We start from the raw sequence: 21,465 nt of genomic DNA on the forward strand, positions 1-21,465 counted from the left end.
TACATTAACTTTTTTTTATTTTTATGACAGTACAGCATATTATAATAAAAAGTAAATAATGTAGTATTTTTTTACCAGAAAATTCGGTACTGAGAGTCAATTTTATTGTACATGTTTTAGTTATTTTTTTGTGAAAACATGGTTGGCAAAAAAACATTCTAAGCACATAAAAGGGTTGTCTTCACATCCGTTGCATACCCGTGTTATTCATTTTGTGTTTTTTATAGCATAATTTCGACCATGGAGTTCAGAGTTTTTTTTGTAACAAATCGTGCATCTGCCTCTTTTGTTCAAAGCATTTTGAGTAAGTTCATGTTTGGCTTGAACTTGTACAGGAAGAAGTAGATTACTACTTTGAAGAAGTTGCATTCACACATTTTCTTTAAATTTTGTAACTGACATTTTGCTTTGGTTGATGTTATTGAAAATAATTAGAGTATTCACCAGTGAAGTACCAGTAATCATCTGAAATGGCACTTTTCTGTACCATTTGACAGACTTTCGTAAGCAGTTTGAGTAAGCTGTCTTTTGATCTGACATGTTCACAAATGCTTTTGCGTTATTGTACTCGACAATGGATGCAGATTTTCTTTTAGGGCCTTCCCTAAGATAACGGACTATTTGACCTTAAGTGTCCATCTATGGTACTCATGGCCTGCAACTAGACATTAGGAACAATTTCACAATCGCAGGCCGCGTGCACCAAATGAGCACACAGCAATTTTTACGAAAATACCCAAAAAACAAATCTGATTTTATGATATTTGCTAAAAACAAAGACAAATAGAGTAATTAACATGAAAAAAATATTTTGGCCCAGAAGACCCGGTACAAAATTTACTCTGAATTTACCTGGCAGTTAAAGTGTTAATAATGTCTGCAAGTTCAAGTTCAAAAGTTCACGATCTCTATTCATAAGTCGGAAAAATTTAGTTGAAAGAATGGTAAAGTTGTACACATTTGAATAAATAAAGGGAGTGAAAAAATAGCAGGTATACCAAATTGTGTAAGAAGTATTTATTTCTTTAGCTAAGCGCTTTCGACAAAATTGTCATCATCGGAGCTAATGGCCAATAGAAAAAAGTACCACTACTGAAGGCTATGTTCGTGAGCATCTTAATATCTAGCTGCATTAGAATATACACACATCAAAATAGTCTAGGGGACACCTATTTATATTAACAGCTTTAAATCAATGTTAGCTGCAAATACAAAAATAAATTTATGATTTTAATATTTTTTGTTGTTTTTCCGATAATTGTACCAACTTGGACGATCAAGCTGACAAGAATGGCTATAAAAAATAAAAATAAACGTTTAATATGCGTTTTTGGTACTTGATTTTCGATGGTACTTCTTTATTGGTACTTGATTTTCGATGTCGATGTGGATTTTATTTATTTTTGCAATTGCCAATAATGTAGAGACATCATTTAAATCACGAAATGCAGTGACGTGCTATCGGGATGCTTAGACCTGTCAGAAGTCAAAGAGACGTTGCTGAGGCCCTCCACACGAACATAAATGTCATTAATTGTTTGTGGTTAAGGTTTCATAAAACTGGTGACATTTCTGGATATCATACAGGTCGTACAAGGATAACCAACTAGATTGAAGACCGTTTTCTTAGGTTGTAAACTTTGCAAGATCTCACTATAACTGTATCACAATTACAAATGAGGCTGATCAGGTGTTTGTAAGTTGCCAAAACATTAGAAATAAACTACATGAAGTAGGTTTAAATGCTCGTAGACCTGTGAAAGTGCCTGTGTTATCCACAGGAAATCGCGCTCATCGACTTCAGTGGGCACAAGAACACGCAAATTGGGTTAGATGTGAGTGGGTATATACTTTGTTTACAGATGAATCCCGATTTGGATTTGCACCAGAAACGAGATGGACAAGAATTTGGAGACGATCTGGCAATGCTGAGCGATTGGCCGCTGTGCAGGAAGTTCATAGACAGCAAGGCGTCAGTATAATGGTATTTGGTGGCAACCCTCTTGGTGGAAGAACCAATCTCGTTTTTCTGGAACGGTTTTTAAATGCAACGGACTACCGCAATATTATTCTCGAACCTACTGTTGTATCCTTTACATAACGATCTGGTTCCCAATTTCAATTAAATCACGACAATGTGCGTCCACATACTGCCAGGGTCTTGCAAACATTCCTCGGAGATAATGAAATTGAGGTTTTATCATGGTCTGCACAATCGCCAGATTTAAACCCAATTGAGCATGTATGGGACATATTGGGCAGACGCATTTTACAACAAAATATTGCGTTCAGTACAAGACAGCAACTGTTTGAGGGTCTTTCAATGGAGTGGAGCAGAATACCGCAGCAAGGCACTGACCATCTGATCATGAATTAGCCTAACATATGTAGGAAAATAATCAACAACCGTAGAGGTCATACACTAGACTAACACAACTTAAAGACTACTTCGTTGGGAATTGAGAGGCAACTATTGGCCGTTTTTTTATTTTTTTATGTTACCATTTTTTGACTTCTGGAGTTCTCTTTTAATTTTCTTAAGAGCTATTGCGATAATTCTAAGAAAAAATGTTTATGTTTTATTCGGGACACTTGTTTATAACTTATTCTTTAAATATTTGAAATAAATTATTTGAAATCCTTCTGTTATCTCGCATTTTAGTTCTGTCCCCTAGATTATTTTGATGTGTGTATTTAGTCATGTATGCTTGTGATTTTGTCCTGCGTTCAACCCTCAAACAGAAAAAACGGGCACACAAATGTTATCACCCAACGATTACGGCCTAGGGGAGATAGCTGGCAGTCAGTTCTCTTTGTATTTCTACCTCTTTTGGTGTTAGACGAATATACTACTATGTACTTGTATACTCAGTAGCGTTCTCCGACGCCTTCCGACTCCTAACCTCCATCATTCTACTCTGTTTAACCATAGACCTGGAGGAATTTCTCTTTCCTCTAGTTCAACGGTTCTCTTTTACAGTACAGTTCTTTTTATTATTTTTGGTACCGCCTATATTTTTAGCTTGTATTTTTTTTGTGTTTTTGTACACCGCAAATGATATGTACCACCAGTGGTACATGTACCACAGATTGAGAACCGCTGCAGTCTAGTTATTTTTCAGTGCCCTGCCTCCAGCTTATTCTCGGCCTTCCTCTTTTCCTTCTTCCTTGTGGTGTCTATGCCAAAATCTGTTTAGGAATCCTGTCATCCGGCATTCTCTGTTAGAGAAGGTTCAAGAAGTCGCCCACGAGAAAAGTGGACCAATTTTTTTTAACAATTTTTTTTAATCAAATTGCAAAAATCAATGTTTTTGGCCCGGACTAATTTTTTTTAGATTTTTTGGACCATTCTGGACAAAAAGGTCTCTTATAATTTTTCTCTAAAGTTGATCTTTTTCGAGTTATAAGCAAGTTAAAATTTGAAAAACGCGAAAATGGCCATTTTTAAGACTTAATAACTCGGTCAAAAATTATTATTTTGAAAGTCAGAAAGTGACTAAATCAAGGTTTAAAGTCGCCGCTACATGATCCTGAAGAAATCTGTGTCATTAATTTACTACTAAGCTGTTATTTTTAATTAATAACAATGAGTGTTTAGATCGTATTGACGCTGCTGTAAATGTGAGTGCGAGTAAGATGCACAATTGGACTGCTGGAATGGCTTCTCTCTCGCACTCAGCATTTACAGCCCCGCACACGTGCATGGCGCTTATTATTATTACTTAAAAATAACAGCTAAGATAAAAATAATGACAAAAATTTCTTCAGGATCTTGTAGGGGGGGCTTTAAACTTTGATTTAGTCATATATTGACTTTCATAATAATAACTTTTAACCGAGTTATTAAGTCTTGAAAATCGCCATTTTTCGTTTTTTTCAATTTTAACTTGCTTATAAGTCGAAAACGATCAACTTTAGAGAAAAATTATAAGAGACCTTTTTTGTCCAGAATGGTCCAAAAAATTAAAGAAAAAATTGTTCAATACAAAAATATTGATTCTTGCAATTTGATTAAAAAAAAATTGTTAAAAAAAAATTGGCCCACTTTTCACATGGGCGACTTCTTGAACATTTTGGGATGTCTCACGAATGTGATTATGCAAAAAAATCTCATGGGAATATTTTTCACTTCGAACCAGCCGTTTTCGCTTTGTCTATGTAGGTATATGGCCGTACCATATTAGTTGTTTTGTTTTTATGTCATCAATTATAGTATGTGTGACTCCCATCATTAGCCATCATTTCTCGTATTTCCTCATTTGGTATCCGATCTCTTCTTGATCTGCCTGCTGCCCTTCTCCAGAAGTCCATTTCTATTCCTAGTAGGAATGCCGTTCATCATGGATATGGCTTTTTATAGCAGCATCAAGTCTTCCATCTTGAGTTATTTTCATGACCAAGTACTTGTATTTATCGCAGTGTTTAATTTCTACCCCATCGTCTAATGTCTAATGCAATGGACTGCTTTGTCCCTTCAATACACATGGCACATGGCTTCAGTTTTCTTAATGTTGATTTCAAAACTCCATTTTTTGTATTCTTCTATCAACTTCCGCATCATATAACTCAAGTCGTCATGTTCCTAAGCAATCAGAATTTGGTCATCAGCGAGACATAAAATGTATAGTGTTGTCTCGGTGTTGTGTCAGGCGAATATTGTATGAGTTGCAAAATGCAAACATTTTCGATTTTTTCAGAATTTGTTAAGTAAAAGCTTCAAACACAATAGGTCTGGATCCCGCGTATGAAAAAAAGGTTGATTAATAGCAAGCTGAAATTTTGTTAACAGCTTAAGGGTGTCTAGTCGGACAAACTTTGATATATGGGAACACTGGAACAGGGGAAGTTTTAATTGTGGAACAGGTTAAAAATTTGGAACGGTCAGACCACGAAAACGTCATATGTATTTTGTCCGACAGAACTTCCAATTGATTTGTTACCCTTTCATTAAACTCTCATGCGAAAATCAGACTGCTATTTATCACCAAACGGGCATTATAATGAGTGGAGCACGTAGAACATGTCAAATGACAGGAATTATGACAGGTGATAAATAGCAGTCTGATTTTTGCATGAGGGTTTAATGAAATGGTAAATCAATTGAAAGTTCTGTCGGACAAAATACATGTGACGTTTTCGTGGTCTGACCGTTCCAAATTTTTAAACTGTTTCGCCATTAAAACTTCCCCTGTTCCAGTGTTCCCATATATCAAAGTTTATCCGACTAGACACCCTTAAGCTATTAACAAATTTTCAGCTTGCTATTAATCAACTTTTTTTTCATACGCGGGATCCAGACCTTGCAAGTTTTGCGACTGGCGTGTATCATGCTTATTGATACAAGGTATATCCTGAAGCCACTGATGCCAGCAAAAAAATAGACTGGTATGGAAAATATCTACATATTATTGTCTGCTTTTCGACAGATCCCGCTTGGACTAAAAATAAAAAATAATTACATTTCTAATAAAATTGTAATCGCTATTAGTCCGGTAAAATATTGCAAAACCTCTAAATTTTAAAGAACCGATTGGATTGACATGAAATTTGGCATACACATAGCTAACAAGTCAAAGCTAAAAAATGATATTGTGCCGATATGTGCTTTTGCCCTGGGGGTGATTTTCACCCCCTCTTGGGGGTGAAAAAATATTCGTCCAAAGAAAGTCAGGAAATGGATAAACTGGCTAATTTTAAGTAACTTTTGTTCTATAGAGTTTTTTCACTAAGTCAATACTTTTCGAGTTATTTGGCAGTGAATATGTTCATTTTTTCAACAAAATAACCACGCTTTTATACAGATTTTCGCAAATAACTCAAATAGTAAGTATTTTGTCGGAAAAACGTTCTTAGCAAAAATATAGCATGTAAAAAAATTTAAAAAATGGTGTATATATCACGTCTCTACACCTCGTAGAAGCAGAGTTATAGCTAATGAGATATAGGTTCATATTCGTCAAATTCCAAATGGAATACTTTAACGTGAAATAATAAAAAATGAAGCACATTTCGGGGAAAACTCATTACAACTTATTTAAAGTGTTTAAAGAAAGCTTCATTTTTGTTTTATAAGAAAAAATTCTAGCATCAAAATTAAACAAGTTACGCTCAAAATAAAGTTAGTCCCTTTTGGTTTTGGTAAAAAAATCGAGAAAATCACCCCCTAATTAGTATCTTAAATGAACTTAATCGTTACGACTTCACAAGTTTCTTGACTCGTGTATATATCGTTTATATGATCTGTAAGTTTCATCGGTTCAAAGTCCTTATTATTGAAAGGGCTGTAGTTAAAAGGGGTTGAACGAGTCACTGATCACGAATTTAGGCAAATTTAGAAACACCAAATCTTAATCAATTTTTGTCTAACAGAAAAACAATAAAATACTTGATATTCAGAAAAGCAAATCTGACTATTTTTGTTTTTCGAGATTTTTGGTATCTCTAAAAATTTTTAAGTTATTTTGAAAAAAGGCATATTTTTCAAAATTTAAATTTTTAAAAATTTTATTTTGAAACCAATTTTTTTCAAAAATAAGCACTTGGAATCGATGAAACTTACAGATCGTATAAGCACAACATAAGTAAAATAATTTGTGGAGCGGTAACGATTAATTTCATTTAAGTTGCTAATTAGGGGGAGGTCTTCCCGATTTTTTTTTGCAAAAACAAAAGGGACCAACTTTATTTTGAGCGTAACTTGCTTAAATTTAAAGTTAGTAACTTTTTGTAAAAACAGAAATAAAGCTACTTTTAAACACTTTAAAAAAGTTATAATGGGTTTTCCCCAAAAAGTGCTTATTTTTTGGATATTTCTCGTCGAAATATTCTATTTGAAATTTGGTGAATATGAATCTATTTTTCATTTTCTATAACTCCGGTTCTACGAGATCCAGAGACCTAACGCGTACACCATTTTTTTTTTACTTTTTTATAGGCTATATTTTTGCTAAGAACGTTTTTTTTACAAAATACTTACTTTTTGAGTTATTTGCGAAAAACCGTCTAAAAATGTGGTTATTTTGTTGAAAAATGAACATATTCACTCGCAAATAACTCGAAAAGTGTTGACTTGGCGAAAAAGCTCTATAGAACAAAAGTTACTTAAAATTAGTCAGTTTACCCATTTCCGGACTTACTTTGGACATATATTTTTTCACCCCAAAGAGGGGGTGAAAGTCACCCCCAGGGCAAAAGCACACATCGGCACAATATCACTTTTTTTCTTTGACATGTAAGCTATACGTATGCCAAATTTCATGTCAATCCAAGCGGTTCTTTAAAATTTAGAGCAAAAATCGTGAAAGAATGGACTATATCTTAATACTTCTTATTTTGGCGCCATAACCCTGGAGGGGTCTTTGCCTGTCTGGTTCTGTCCTTCCATTCAGATTCTTCTCTCTTGTGCCCTTCTCCAGCTTAATGCTAAAATACCCAATTGTGATTTTAATGAACATGACCAATTTAAGACCAAATTAAGACATCCATCGACCAATCACAGCAACGTAGGTCTCTCAATTAGTACTCAGCTAGTACTTAGAGCAAGTGTTAAGGATTGTACTTAAATATGACAATTACCGAAACATATTTATTAAACTACTTAAAATAAACTCGATCTATATATAGATAAACTGCTCGTCAAAAGTTAGGGATATAGAAAATTCTGCTGAATTTTCATAGTAGATTTTTCGTAAACATATTAACGGATTCTGCTAATTTTTTTTTATTATTTTAGATTTTTCTTTAGTATTTAAGTTATGCAAAGGTTTACTCAAACTTTTTTTTGTACTTATACCGGGTGGAAGAAAAGAAATGTTTTCTTATGTTAAGTTTGAGATGCCCTGTAGGGAAGACGAGGTACAAATGTGAGTATACATCGAAATCTTATTGTAGTCTTATGTTTTGTGAACATTTTGTTTTTTGAATGTCCCTGATATCTTTAGAAACAAAAAAATAGACGGTTTTGTAACTTAACATGTGTTTTAACCGAAACAAAAGTTTGAGACACCTTGTATTGAGAAAAGGGCACAAAGGTGAGTATACCTCGATATTATGTCGTAGTCTCATATTTTGTGAATATTTTATTTTTTTAATTTCTCTGATATCTTTAATAACAAAGAAACTAGACGGTATTACTCTTTAATATGTGTTTTAACTGACGACTTACGCCACATCACACATGTGAAACATAGAAACAAATATTAAAGAGTAATACCGTCTAGTTTCTTTGTTATTAAAGATATCAGTGAAAATAAAAAAAAATAAAATATTCACAAAATATGAGACTACAACATAATATCGAGGTATACTCCACCTTTGTGCCTTTTTCGCCCTACAAGGTGTCTCAAACTTTTGTTTCGGTTAAAACACATGTTAAATTACAAAACAACATATTCAAACAACAACATGTTCACAAAACATAAGACTACAATATGGTCCTGATGTATACTCACATTTGTACCTCGTTCTCCATACAGGGTGTCTCAAACTTAACATAAGAAAAACATTTCTTTTCTTCCACCCGGTATAAGTACAAAACATAAATTTGAGTAAACGTTTGCACAACTGTGTAAATACTAAAGAAAAATCTAAAATAGAAAAAAATAGCGGAATCCGTCTATTCGCGAAAAAATCAACTATGAAAATCAGCATAATTTTCTATATCAATAACTTTTGACGAGCAGTTTATATTTACGTACCTATATTTAAATTCTAAATACTATTAATGAACTGTTTTTATTTATATCTATTACTAGTAAGTATACTCGTTACGCCTATCTCCTGTTATAATCTGCATAGATTATGAAAGTAATTTTATTTATCTAATATGTAAATACTTCAGTAAAGGATTAATGTATTAGTATTTTGTGGATATTTGTTCAGTTTGTGCGTGGTATTTTGTATCTGTGTGTGTGTATTTGAAAAGTTGGAAACGATAATGAAAGCGAAAGAACTGGCTGATGATGACGACAAACAGGTATTAACTTTTACAATTTAAATAAATAAATATGGTTTTTGTAAAACCAAGATTTTAACTTCTTAATTCTATTGCCGTCTTCTTCTTCGTGTTAAGGATCTTTGGAAGCTAGATTGCCAACTATATCCTATATCTCCATATCATCGGTAACTTTTTTGTGCGTTTATTTATTTATTCTTCCCTCTTCCTCCATTTTGCTCACGTGAGTATACCATTGATGTCATATTTGTCTTTCCCATCACATTGCATATTGCATCCCTTATTGAGCTCTTAGTGCTGGTTCCTTCTAGTTTTGCCTGATGTGCTTCTTAATATTATATGTATTTCCGCTAATTCATAGTTTTGGTTCTATTAGTTTCTGTGCCGTATGTCATCATTGTAGGGCTAATACAAGTCTTAATATTTTGTACGTCTATTAATTATCCCGAAACAGCGATGCTTTGGGGAGTTTTTAAAACATTTTGCAAGGTAGTGTCCACACAAGAGGAATTCCTAGATTCTACAGTTTGGTTACTGACCATGGGTTTGCATATTTATTATTGGCTCTCTAGGTATGCTCTCTCTACACTCGCACATTGCCTTCTCGTTTAGTTTGTTCATGTTGAGTTCAGTACGTATTTGATGGAGTTTATGAACTTGTCTCTATAAATCGTCCTCAGTCTTTGCTAGAATTAAGTAATAAAACAGGTCTTGCTAACTCTTTTGTTATTAATTGCGAAAGACTGCATTATAAGCAAAAATTGTGTACAATGTAATACTTGTTATATAGGACAGACTGGAAGTTCACTTAAGGACAGACTAGCTTCACATCGTAATGATATTAACTTACCCAAACATTCTTCTGTCTTAATACAACATGCTATTACATCTAGACACAGGGTTAACTTCGAATAAGTTAGAATTCTTTGTAATGTAGTACACTAAAAGGCGGTTTTTTGAAATGTGTTATATACCTAAACATCCAACTACACTCAATATGAGAACTGACATTAGTAACTTGAGTCAAATATATCTCTCTTTAATTTACAAGTATTGTACTCAACTTTTGATTTGACTTACAGATTGCTTAGATTTACATAATGATAAGTTTGAAATATTTACTGCCTTGATTATTTGAAATAAATAAATAAATAAAAAAATAAATGAATAAAATAAATAATCAAGTAATAAACATATACATACATATATAAATTTATTGTATATTTTCTCTAGGGATTTTACATATATGTAAATTATTTAAAACACAGTTCTGTAGCATCTAAAATAACTTGTTAATTGGCACAGTGTCGTATGCTTTGTGCAGATCTATAAATATGCGGTGAGTTTTTAAATGCCCACTCTTTTTCTACCAGTTGTAGTACGGATCCAAACAGGATCTACCAGTGCGAAAACCGCTTTGCTCTTCTATGTATGGGAAAAATTTTTTAATTCGTTCTTTTAAAACTCTACCATACAGCCTCCCTATTGAACTGGTTACACTAATATGTTTTATATGCATGTTTTATATCTTAAACTGATGAATGACATGCCAATATTTTGGAATACTCTTTTCATTCATAATGTGTGCCCAGTGGTGGGCACTCAATAAGAAAGGAGTCCCTGGTGCATATGTAAAGATTGTGAGGGATATGTATGAGGGAGTAACGACTAGTGTTAGGACAGGTGTGGGAGAGACTGATAAATTTCATGTGAAAGTAGGATTGCACCAAAGCTCGGTGCTTAGTCCGTATTTATTCTCATTAGTTTTGGACCAGATAACAGCGAAACTACAGGGTAACATTCCATGGTGCTTTTAATGTATGCTGATGATGTGTTAGTAGGAAATAGTGAAAGAGACTTAGAACAAAAACTGGAACAGTGGACACGAGCTCTGGAGGAAAAAGGTTTATAACTTAGTAGGACAAAGACAGAGTATTTGGAATGTTCATTTAAAGATGGAGTTACTACAAATAAAATGGTATCTTTGAATGGTGAACTGATTGTAAAAAGCAATAGTTTTAAGTACCTGGGATCGGCATTACAGAGTAATGGAGAAATAGATGGAGATGCATGCAGTAGAATTAGGGCTGGATGGATGAAGTGGAAGGAAGCGAGTGGTGTGTTATGTGACAGAAAAGTTCCAATGAAGCTGAAAGGAAAATTCTATAAAACAGCCACAAGACCGGCTATGATGTACGGAACTGAATGTTGGGCAGTGAAAAAGAAAGAGGAACAACGAATGCATGTGATGGAGATGAGAATGCTTAGATGGATGAGTGGAGTGACAAGAAAGGATAAAATTAAAAATGAGTATATTCGGGGAAGTCTAGGTGTGGCACCAATTGATGCCAAAATGAGAGAGCATAGGTTGAGATGGTTTGGTCATGTTCAACGTCGAGACGTTAATCATCCAATACGAAGAGTAGCCGAAGTGCAGATTCCTGGAAGGAGTAGGAGAGGAAGACCAAAGAAGACGTGGGGGGAGACGATTAGGCAGGACATGTTGGTAAAGGGGATTAATATTGATATGACCCAGGATACAATTGTGTGGAGAAATGCAATTAGGGAAGCCGACCCCGCAGAGGGAGAAGGCAAAGAGAATGATGATGGCTCTTTTCATTCATAAGATATCCAGGTCCTGGTGCTTTCCTATTTTTTTATACCTTTTAGATCTTTTTATTTTTTCTTATTTAGTAATCATTTCTATTGTCTCAGTATTTCCATTAATCAATATGACATTAAAATTAGTTTCTTACCATTAATTCTAGTCTATCCTCAGTTAGCTATCCTCTTTCCATTCTTTCATTTTTATTAATGATTCATTACGGATGTATTTTTAATTTTTTCTTAAACTCTTCAGAGTTTCACAGTTTTCACATTTGTTTTCCTATATGTAATTATTTTTCTTTCCGTCCGACACTTTTCGTTTACCTCTATTTAAACGGGAATGCATTTTTCTGTGGTCTCCATTTTGTGAAACTAATTACGTTTAACAGGCTTTCTCTTTGTCTTCTATCAGAGATGCTAAATCTTCTGACCGTCATTCTGGGTGTTCCCTTTTTTCTTTTTCTCTTCTCCTAGTTTTGTCTTTTTTTAACCACTCTTATAAATCCTCCACGTTTCCATCTTCAATGTTCATCAAATAATTATATTTAAATATATCAAGATGCTATTTTAGTACATGGATATATGTAAAAAAAACTAAAACTAGCAATGAGTCAAAAGACATAAGAGATACTGTAATTAAAAAGATGAAGAGTCCTTAGAATTAAAAAGATGAAAACCTCAAATATTATGGAGTAGTGAGCATATGCGTCATTTCACGAATTCCATTGGGGTGGCAAACCTACCCGGCGGTTTGAGGGGAAAATTTTATAAGTTTTGATGCAAAATAGAAGGGTTTAACGCAATTTATACACTATTTTTTTTATACCTATACACACTGGCTGTACACATCCTGATCTTCGATTTTTTACGATATCTGCCCCAACCTTGTGTATCAACCTAGGATTCTACTGGATACAGGTCTAAATCTTATAAATTCAATAAAATAATTCAAATCTTTAATATGCTTTTATTTACAATAGTATTTTAGTAAGAGAAGAGAAACAATGTGTGTTTTAGAGGTGATGGATTAAAATCTAACTTAAATGAAGTCTCCTTTTCCGGATATTAAATAAGTATATCAATGACACTTTCAATTCGACTGAGATTTTCCTTTCAATGGCTAAAAGCCCCAATGCAGACATTCTTTCCTGGCCGCTAGCGTTTCTGGTGTAGGTTTTTAATCTTCTCAGGCATGAAAAGGTCCTTTGACAACCAGCTGAGTTTAGTGGTATCGTGAAAAATAGCCTGAATATTTCAAACGACATGGGCAAGACATTTTTTAGAGCCTTTTCCACAAAAACTGACGATTTTTCTTCAACTGTTTTGTTTCTCATTTCTTTCATGTTATGAAAAATTTTCATTTCGCAGAAAAGTAACTCCTCATCCAAATAGTATTTTGAAACAAACTTGCTGCTTTCCTCCACTACTTCATGTTTTCCCAACAATTGGCTCAGATGGTTAAGTACATCCAAATTGTTTTCCTGCAGCCTATTTTAATTTCCTGTTCCAGAGTGTGAAGGAGTGGGAAAAAAACGGTAGCTTTTAGGTGCTCTTTAACCGTTTCAAATGGAGCTTTAGAGCCTCCGCCAAGTTTAGCTGGGATTTTTCCTCAACTTGGGAGCTCCGCTGAACGAAACCCACATTTTTCAGTACTCTACCACCACAGCAAAAAGCCTGAAACTTTGATTTTTATACATAATTTATTTATAAAATTTAGTTTTATGGGTAAATCTTTGGGGTGGCAAAATAGGAGGGTACAAAACTTAGGGGTGGCAGCTGCCACCCCTTGCCACTCCCGGAATTACGCCTATGGTGGTGAGTGTAACAAACAAGATGAAGCAAAGTAAATGACCACAGCAATGAATGAAGACCAATGAACAATTCAAGAGACAGTGGGCCGTTTTTTGCCCAAAAATTCTGCATTAAATGAAATGAAATAAAATCTTAAAAGAGAGGAAATAGTAAGGCAATTAAACGTCTGTCTTGTTCTAATTAAAACAAATTAATTGTTGACGTTTCAAAGGCATTTTAAATATCTTATGATTCATAATGTACTGTTGGCCTTTTATGCTACCTACGACTCTACTATCTATGTCTAGTTATAGTCTACAAAGGTAAAACAATGACTTATTACATTTGTATGTTGTACCAGGGTCAAATGGGCTGAAATCAAATCATTAATTGTAATTGTAATCAACAAATTAACAAAATCAATCGAATGATTCGATTTTGCAATAATATTTAGTAACTGAACTTCGACCATTTTTTATACCAATGTCAACGGAAAAAAACGTGGGCTTCGTACACCTTCTTTATAGACCGAGAAAAATAAATATACTAATAGTCCCATAGCTAACTATTTTTTCGCACATTTTTAACAATAATCGCATTTGCATTAAACAAAATAGGCTCAAGGTTAATAGGTATTATATTTCACGCAGCAAATTATTCAGAACCGGCTTCTATAATAAAAATCATCAAACTTATTTTTTGAAACTATTTTTATCCAAATATTTTGTTGTGAATCAACCACAGAAATAAAATATAATTTTGTTTCAATTTTTACATAGAACACGATTTTCAATTTTTTTTTTAAATTATAGTATATTATTCAACGAGCATGTAATGATGGCTATTACTCACGATGATGAAGTTTGTAACACGAGCCGTAGGCGAGTGTCGTAATTCATCAGAGTAATAGTCATTAAATGCGAGTAGAATACTATACTTTTTCTACGACATTTTTATTTGGATTAGTAGAAAAATATAATTATTAACTACTAACATTATTTAAAATCGAAAGATTTTATTTTTCATAAGAAAACATATTTTGTATAATTATGGCAACACTGTTAGTACAATCAACAGTAAGTGAAACAGAATTCATTGATATAATATTAAATCTCATAGTCGTAAACCCTAGTATTGTTTATGTTTACCTTTTAATAACGTCAATCTTAAAATGTCAAATGTTGAAATTTAAACGTTAAAAATATACTGATCCATTGTTACAGTTACAAATCCTTTAAACATTTTTCGAAGTTAATTGTTGATATACAGGGTGTCCAGAAACTCTACCGACAAACGAATACAGGAGATTCCTCAGATAATTTTAAGACAATTTAACCCAATTCACCTAGTCCAAAAATGCTTTCTAAGGAAGCTAGAGCTCTTTGAAGATGGCGTCTTGTAATTAGTTTTTCTTAAATACCTCCAGAACGCTTCTAGTTAGAAAAACGAAAATTAACAAGCATACTTATCTTCCAGAGGTAAATCGACTCCATCTATTGCGAATTTCTACTACCGGTCATAGGCGTCCGTTTTGGGTAGGACAACGGTTATTTTATCGCACAACTGTTTTGTCTTTAACTTTTAAGCATTTTTGACTCTGGATTATTAAATTATAAGTTATTTTACTACTAAAATGTACTCTTGTTTTAAGTCGGTAGGATACACCGTTTTCTAGAAAAATCGATTTGAAAATTTTTCGTTTTGGAAATTTGAAACAAAATTGAAAAAAATCTTCAAAAAAACTATGTATTTTACCAACTTAAAGCAAGAGTAACTTTCAGTATTAGAATAACTCATAATTTAATAATATAGTGTCAAAAATGCATAAAAATTAAAGACAAAAAAGTTATGCGATAAAATAACCTTTCACCTACCCAAAACGGACGCATATGACCGGTACAAGAAATTCGCAATTAATGAAATCGATTCATCTCTGGAATATAAATAAACGTGCCAGTTTTCGTTTTTTTAAACAGTTTTTTCTTGAAATTTTTTTTAAATTCAAATAACGAAAATATTCAAATTGATTTTTTTAGAAAACGGTGTATCCTATCGACTTGAAGCAAGAGTACTTTTTAGTACTATACTACCTCACACTTTATTAATCCATAGTCAAAAATGCTTAAAAATTAAAGACAAAAAAGTTATGCGACAATATTATCGTTGCCCTACCCAAAACGGACGCCTATGACCGGTACTAGAAATTCACAATGAATGGAATCGATTTATCTCTGGAAGATAAATACGCGTACTAATTTTCGTTTTTCTAAATAGAAGCGTTCTGGAGGTATTTAAGAAAAACTAATTACAACCCGCCATCTTCAAAGAGCTCTAACTCCCTTAGGAAGCATTTTCGGACTAAGTGAATTAGGTTAAATTGTCTTAAAATTGTCTGAGGAATCTTCTGTCTTCGTTTGTCGGTAGAGTGTCTGGACACGCTGTATATTACAATGATTATTTTAATAAATAAAGTTTAAGTAATTTTATTTGCTAAAAATAAGTGCCATGCACCACTTGTATCTAACTTCAATCCGTGAGTAATGACCCGTGAGTAACTTCAGCCCGTGTGTAATGAACTATTACTCACGGGTAAAGAAATGGGTGTTATTATCTATTCAAAAAGAGTGAATAATGAGCATATCATTACACGGTCGTAGAAAAAATATTTTACCACTTTCTGTTACGTTGGAAACAAAATCGGATATGTATTTCGTTTTAGTCTAAGATACGATATAAGGTCCACCTGCACCGATTTGTTTAATAAATAAAAATTATTTGATATGTACTTTAGCATGTTAAAAAATATAAAAAACAAGGGGGTGCCCCATATAATTTTGTCCTGACTATAATTAAAAAATGATTTTTTTTATAGATTACAAAAAATTTTCAGCCCAGGAAGATATTATTTTAGATTCTTTTTCATGGTCTTTTGTAATTTTTTTCTTAAGTTCATCGTTTTCAAATTATAAACAATTTAAATCTGAGAAAAGAACGAAAATTAGACAATTTTCAAGGCTCAAAAACATAAGTAAAAATTATAATTTTTGAAATTACAAAATATCTAAATTCAAGATCAAACCTTATTCTATCAGTTCTTGATAAGTATTTTAGACTTGTTTCATTTTAAATATTGTTTTTGTGTTATGCAGTTCAATCGCCCGTCTTCCTGTAATGGTAGGGGAGCCCAAGCGGGGATTTTTGCAGTTACTCGAGCGCGTCAGATTATCATATGGGGAGAAACGTGGTACCCTGCAGATGTACCTCTGCCATATATTGGCTCTTAACACAGGGGAGTTCGTTTAGGGGGGCCGGAAAAAAAATCTATCCTTAAAAATACTCGAAATTGTCAGATTAAGATAAGTTAAGTTAAGTACATGCAAAAGAGTGTATATTTAAAAAATCTGACGATTTGAGCAGGGCGTAAGGGAATTGGTGAGTCACAAAGTTTCACAAGAAAAAGGCGAATATTTCGCGAAATGAACGTCAGATCGAAAAACTAAAAACTACACGTTCAATATTTTTCAAAAATCTATAGATAGATACCAAACACGACCCCTTGCAGAGAGGGGTGGGGGGTAAATTTTAAATTTTAAATACAAATCCCGCGATATTTAGCAAAATAAACATCAGATCGAAAAACTGCAAAATACACTTATTTAATATTTTTGAAAAATATATCGAATGGTACCAAACTCGACCCCCCACGGGGGTGGGGTGGGGGGTTACTTTAAAATCTTAAATGGGAGCCCTCATTTTTTATTACAGATTTGAATTCTCTGCATAAAAATAAGCAACTTTTATTCGAAACATTTTTTCGAATTATGGATAGATGGCGCTATATTCGGAAAAAACGATTAATGGAAATGGAAAATTAAATTAAAAAATGGCAAGCGCCCGCTAAAATGGAAAATTTTACTTAACTTTTTTTGGTTTTAGGACCTAATAATCACAACCCAATAGGTCCCCAAAGCGCTCGAGTGACTGCACATTTAGCATAGTTTGCTCCCCTACCATAAGGAACTTTCCTGATTAACAATTAAAAAAATATATTTTAGAATAAAACATGACAAAGATTCTTATCGGGACCTGATAGAAGGTTTGAACTTGAATTTAGGTACTTGATGGCTGCAAAAATAATATTTTTTACTTATGTTTTTGAGTCTTGAAAATCGTCATTTTTTCGTTTCTTTTTTTTTTAGTTTTTAACTGTTTATAACTCGAAAATGACCAACGTCAGAGAAAAATTACAAGAGACCTTTTTCGTTTCGAATGATCCAAAAAATTAAAAATAATATCTGCCCTGGCCAAATTGATTTTTTAATTTATAAAAAGGACATGTCGACCTTATACAGATCCTCTACTATTGGGTAATTTTATCTGATCTATTCCATATAATCACAATTTTTTCGTATCTACAATTTAAAATGTCAACTTTTTCAGTAGTTAATGATCATCACACAATTAATCAAAGCCTTAGTCCTGTCGCCAGGGTGGGTAGAACGGCCTCCTTTATTCAGATGGACTTACCCAAGTTTTTTTTATGTATTTTGACCCGTAGAACGTGAATTTTTTGGGTAACAGGTCATCCAGATGTCGATTAGATGGTTATAAACAAAGAACTTGAGAAATTACATAACAGCGATTTCTCGCAAATCAAAACATTTTTTTGTATTTTTTGGATCATTCTAAGCAAAAAATGTTCCTACAAGTTTTTTCGTAGGATGCATAGTTTTCGAAATAAACGCGGTTGAACTTTCAAAAAATCGAAAAATTGCAATTTTTGAACGTTAATAACTTTTGATTAAAAAATAAAATAGCAATTCTGCTCACCGCATTTAAAAGTTCAAGTCAAATTTTATCGGTTTTGATTATTTGCATTGCTAAAAATTTATTTTTTTATTGTTAAACAAAGCTATAAACACATAGTGTTTCCCGTGCCCAATACATGCGTATTAATGCATTCTACGTAGAAATAGCTTCGCTTGCACTTGTTACTTACCTACTCTACATACTCGTTCGATTTTAAATGGGAGATCATTAAAAACATCACTCAATCACTATGTGTTTATAGCTTTGTTCAACAATAAAAAAATAAATTTTTAGCAATGCAAATAATCAAAACCGATATAATTTTACTTGAACTTTCAAATGCGGTATAAGCAGAATTGCTATTTTATTTTTTAATCAAAAGTTATTCGGGTTCAAAAATTGGAATTTTTTGTTTTTTTTAAAGTTCCACCGCGTTTATCGAGAAAACTATGCATCCTACGAAAAAACTTGTAAGAACATTTTTTGCTTATAATGACCCAAAAAATACAAAAAAAAAATGTTTTGTTTTGCGGGAAATCGCTGTTATGTAATTCCTCAAGTTCTTTGTTTATAACAATCTTATCGACATCCGGATCAACTGTTACCCAAAAATTGTTACTAGGGGATCAACTGTTACTTGGGTAAGTCCATCTGAATAAAGGAGGCCGTTGTACCCCCCTGGCGACAGGACTACCTGTCTCATTATGCTTCTTCGTCGTATTTTTCATACTTTAAGTCCCTGACCTGGGAAATATTTAGTCTTATTTGTGATTTCGAAGACAAGCTTTCTTACCATGTCTTTGGTGGTCTTCCTGGAAACCTTTTTCCTTGTGGTTTTATATCCAATAATGCGAGCCAGTAACCTTGGTTTTTAACCTTGGTCACTGCGCTCTCTATACCTACTAAGGTTGTGTGTGGGATGCTCAGACATCGCGGTCGCTTCATCTGGGGTACCTTGCTGGGAGAAAAACATTTTTTGTCCTCTTTTGGATGACCTAAAACTCATAAAGAAATTGATTAAGTGGTGTGAAGTAATAGTGTTTAACCTAGGGTGTGAGGCATGCATTCTCAGGTCTATAGCGCCCTCACATGCCTCGTGTATGTGTTTTTTAGTTATTATTGTATATTTTTTATCATACTTTTTACATCAATTCGCTTTAACCAGCGTTCTCGCTTTTACTCGACTGAGAATTTAGTTTATTTCGGCTTTTTGTCTCGCGGGGTTAGTTATTATACAATGAATAAGAAGGCACTTATTGCTGCCATTTTTTAAAGACCCCCTATTTGGGACAAGAGGGGAAATTATTTGTCACCTTCTTTCATTATATTTTTTAAATTTTGAAATATATGATAATATTCTCCATAAATTATCCTTTCGCATTTAAGAAAATGTATACATACTAGTGATGTAACAAATGTCATTTTTTGAACATTCGCGAATACGAATGCGAATGCGAATATCTGCTACCGACATTCGCGAATGCGGATGCGAATGCGAATATTCAGTTTTTATTAAATTTGTTTCTATTTTTGTAATGTTTCCTAAATTTGTAATGAAAAGTTAATTGATATTTAGTCAATTAAATCAATCTGAATCTTAAGCTGTATTACATATTACCAAATATTAAAAAAAAAGTGAAGGCTGATAATGTGATTATACAAGGTTAAGTTCTATCTATCTATTGCCCTTCATTTGTCCAAAGTTGAACTTAGGCCTCCCCCTTATTTTTCCACTCTTCTCCGTTCAGTGCTAATACTGTCGATCTGGTCTGTGTGTACCTATCTTTTTGGTCATCCGACCATCTCGTCTGTGGTCTGCCCCTTCCTCTTTTGTAGTCCTAAGGTCTTCAGTGAGTTATCGCTTCATTCCATCTTCCGTCTCTTTGTCTGCTGTTGTGTCCTTCATATTTCCATTTGAGAGTAGCTGCATGTTTGAGGTTAAGTTACCTAATGCGAATATGCAAAAACATGCGAAAATTCGCGAATGCGAATACGAATATTCGTTACATCACTAATACATACCAACTTTATTTATTTTCAGTTTAGTCAATAATAATTATCGAGCAATAAATCTTTTAAATACAACACTCAAATTGACAACAAGAATTATAGCGACAAAAATAAACGAACGCATAACTCTGCAAGAGAAACAGCAAGGATTTCGGACAGGAAGATCATGCACGGATGCAATTTTTGGAATAAGACAAATATTGGAAAAGTCCCTGGAATACAACAAACCAACATATATGTGTCTGATAGATTTGAAGAAAGCGTTTGCTAGAGTTAGAATTCGGGACGCGATACATTTATTATATAAAAAGGGAATATCACTGGATTTAATAAAAACCATTGAGAATATTAAAGATAACATAGTTATGATAAGATGTAAGGGAAAACTATCACAACCTATTAAGTATGAAACTGGCATTAGACAAGGAGATTCGCTGAGCCCATTAATATTTAATCTGATAATGGATGAAATCAAAAAAGAAAGTTAAAAAAAGAAGAGGATATAGAATGGGAGAAAAGGAAAAAGATAATCTGCTACGCCGACGACGCCATAATAACAGCCGAAAATGAAGATGACCTACAAAGATTAATTAAAGAATTCGAAGACACGGCTCTCATTGACAACATGGTGATCTCAACAGAGAAAACTAAATCGATAGTAATATCAGCGGAACCGAGACGATGTAAACGGGTCGTAAATAAAAAAATACTAGAACAAGTGATGGAAACGGAATACTAAGGAATAAAACTGTCAAGCTACTGAAAAGTGGAAGAAGAAGTACAAAAACAAGTGAACATGGCGAACAGAGCAGTAGCATGTCTCAACAACACAATCTGGAGAAACAAATAGCTCACAATGGAAACGAAAACCAGGATATATAAATCAACAATAAGACCGATAATGACATACACAGCGGGAACAAGAGCAGATACGGCGAAAACACAAAGACTGCTAGAAGCAGCAGAAATGAAAGTGTTACGAAAAATGACAAACCAAACTCTAAGAGACAGAGTAAGAAGTGAGGAAATACGAGCGAGATGTGGTATAGAAGAAATAAACATGTGGACCAAAAGAAGAAAAATAGAATGGAATCAACACGTATAAAGAATGACAGAAAATAGAATAGTACGAATAGTAAGAGACAAATCGCCAAATGGAAGATCATTGGGACGAAGCGCCGTCTTAAGCATACACGGCGCCGGGGTGCAAGACTCATCTTTGCGCCCCCTTTTGTCAGAAGATTATATAGGTTATAGGTACGCTAAAATTAAAACTTAATTATGTTTGCATTCTT

The 21,465-nt window shown here is 33.5% G+C and overlaps 1 protein-coding gene across 13 annotated transcripts in view; it reads left to right on the plus strand.

Moving 5' to 3' along the window:
* Positions 1 to 21,465, plus strand: part of LOC114331769 (mitogen-activated protein kinase-binding protein 1) — a 742,485-nt gene that overhangs the window by 485,589 nt on the left and 235,431 nt on the right. The window contains exon 1 of one of the 13 annotated variants that reach the window (XM_028281410.2): positions 8,862 to 8,974. The exons of 11 other annotated variants lie outside the window; for them this stretch is intronic. In XM_028281410.2, coding sequence (XP_028137211.1) covers positions 8,936 to 8,974 — 39 coding nt within the window. In that variant the 5' untranslated portion in view covers positions 8,862 to 8,935. Of the gene's footprint in view, positions 1 to 8,861; positions 8,975 to 21,465 lie in introns of those variants that run through there. One more of the 13 variants, XM_050645935.1, reaches the window with a different exon arrangement.

Source organism: Diabrotica virgifera, chromosome 3 (genome assembly GCF_917563875.1).
Source record: "Diabrotica virgifera virgifera chromosome 3, PGI_DIABVI_V3a".
NCBI classification, from domain to species: domain Eukaryota; kingdom Metazoa; phylum Arthropoda; class Insecta; order Coleoptera; family Chrysomelidae; genus Diabrotica; species Diabrotica virgifera.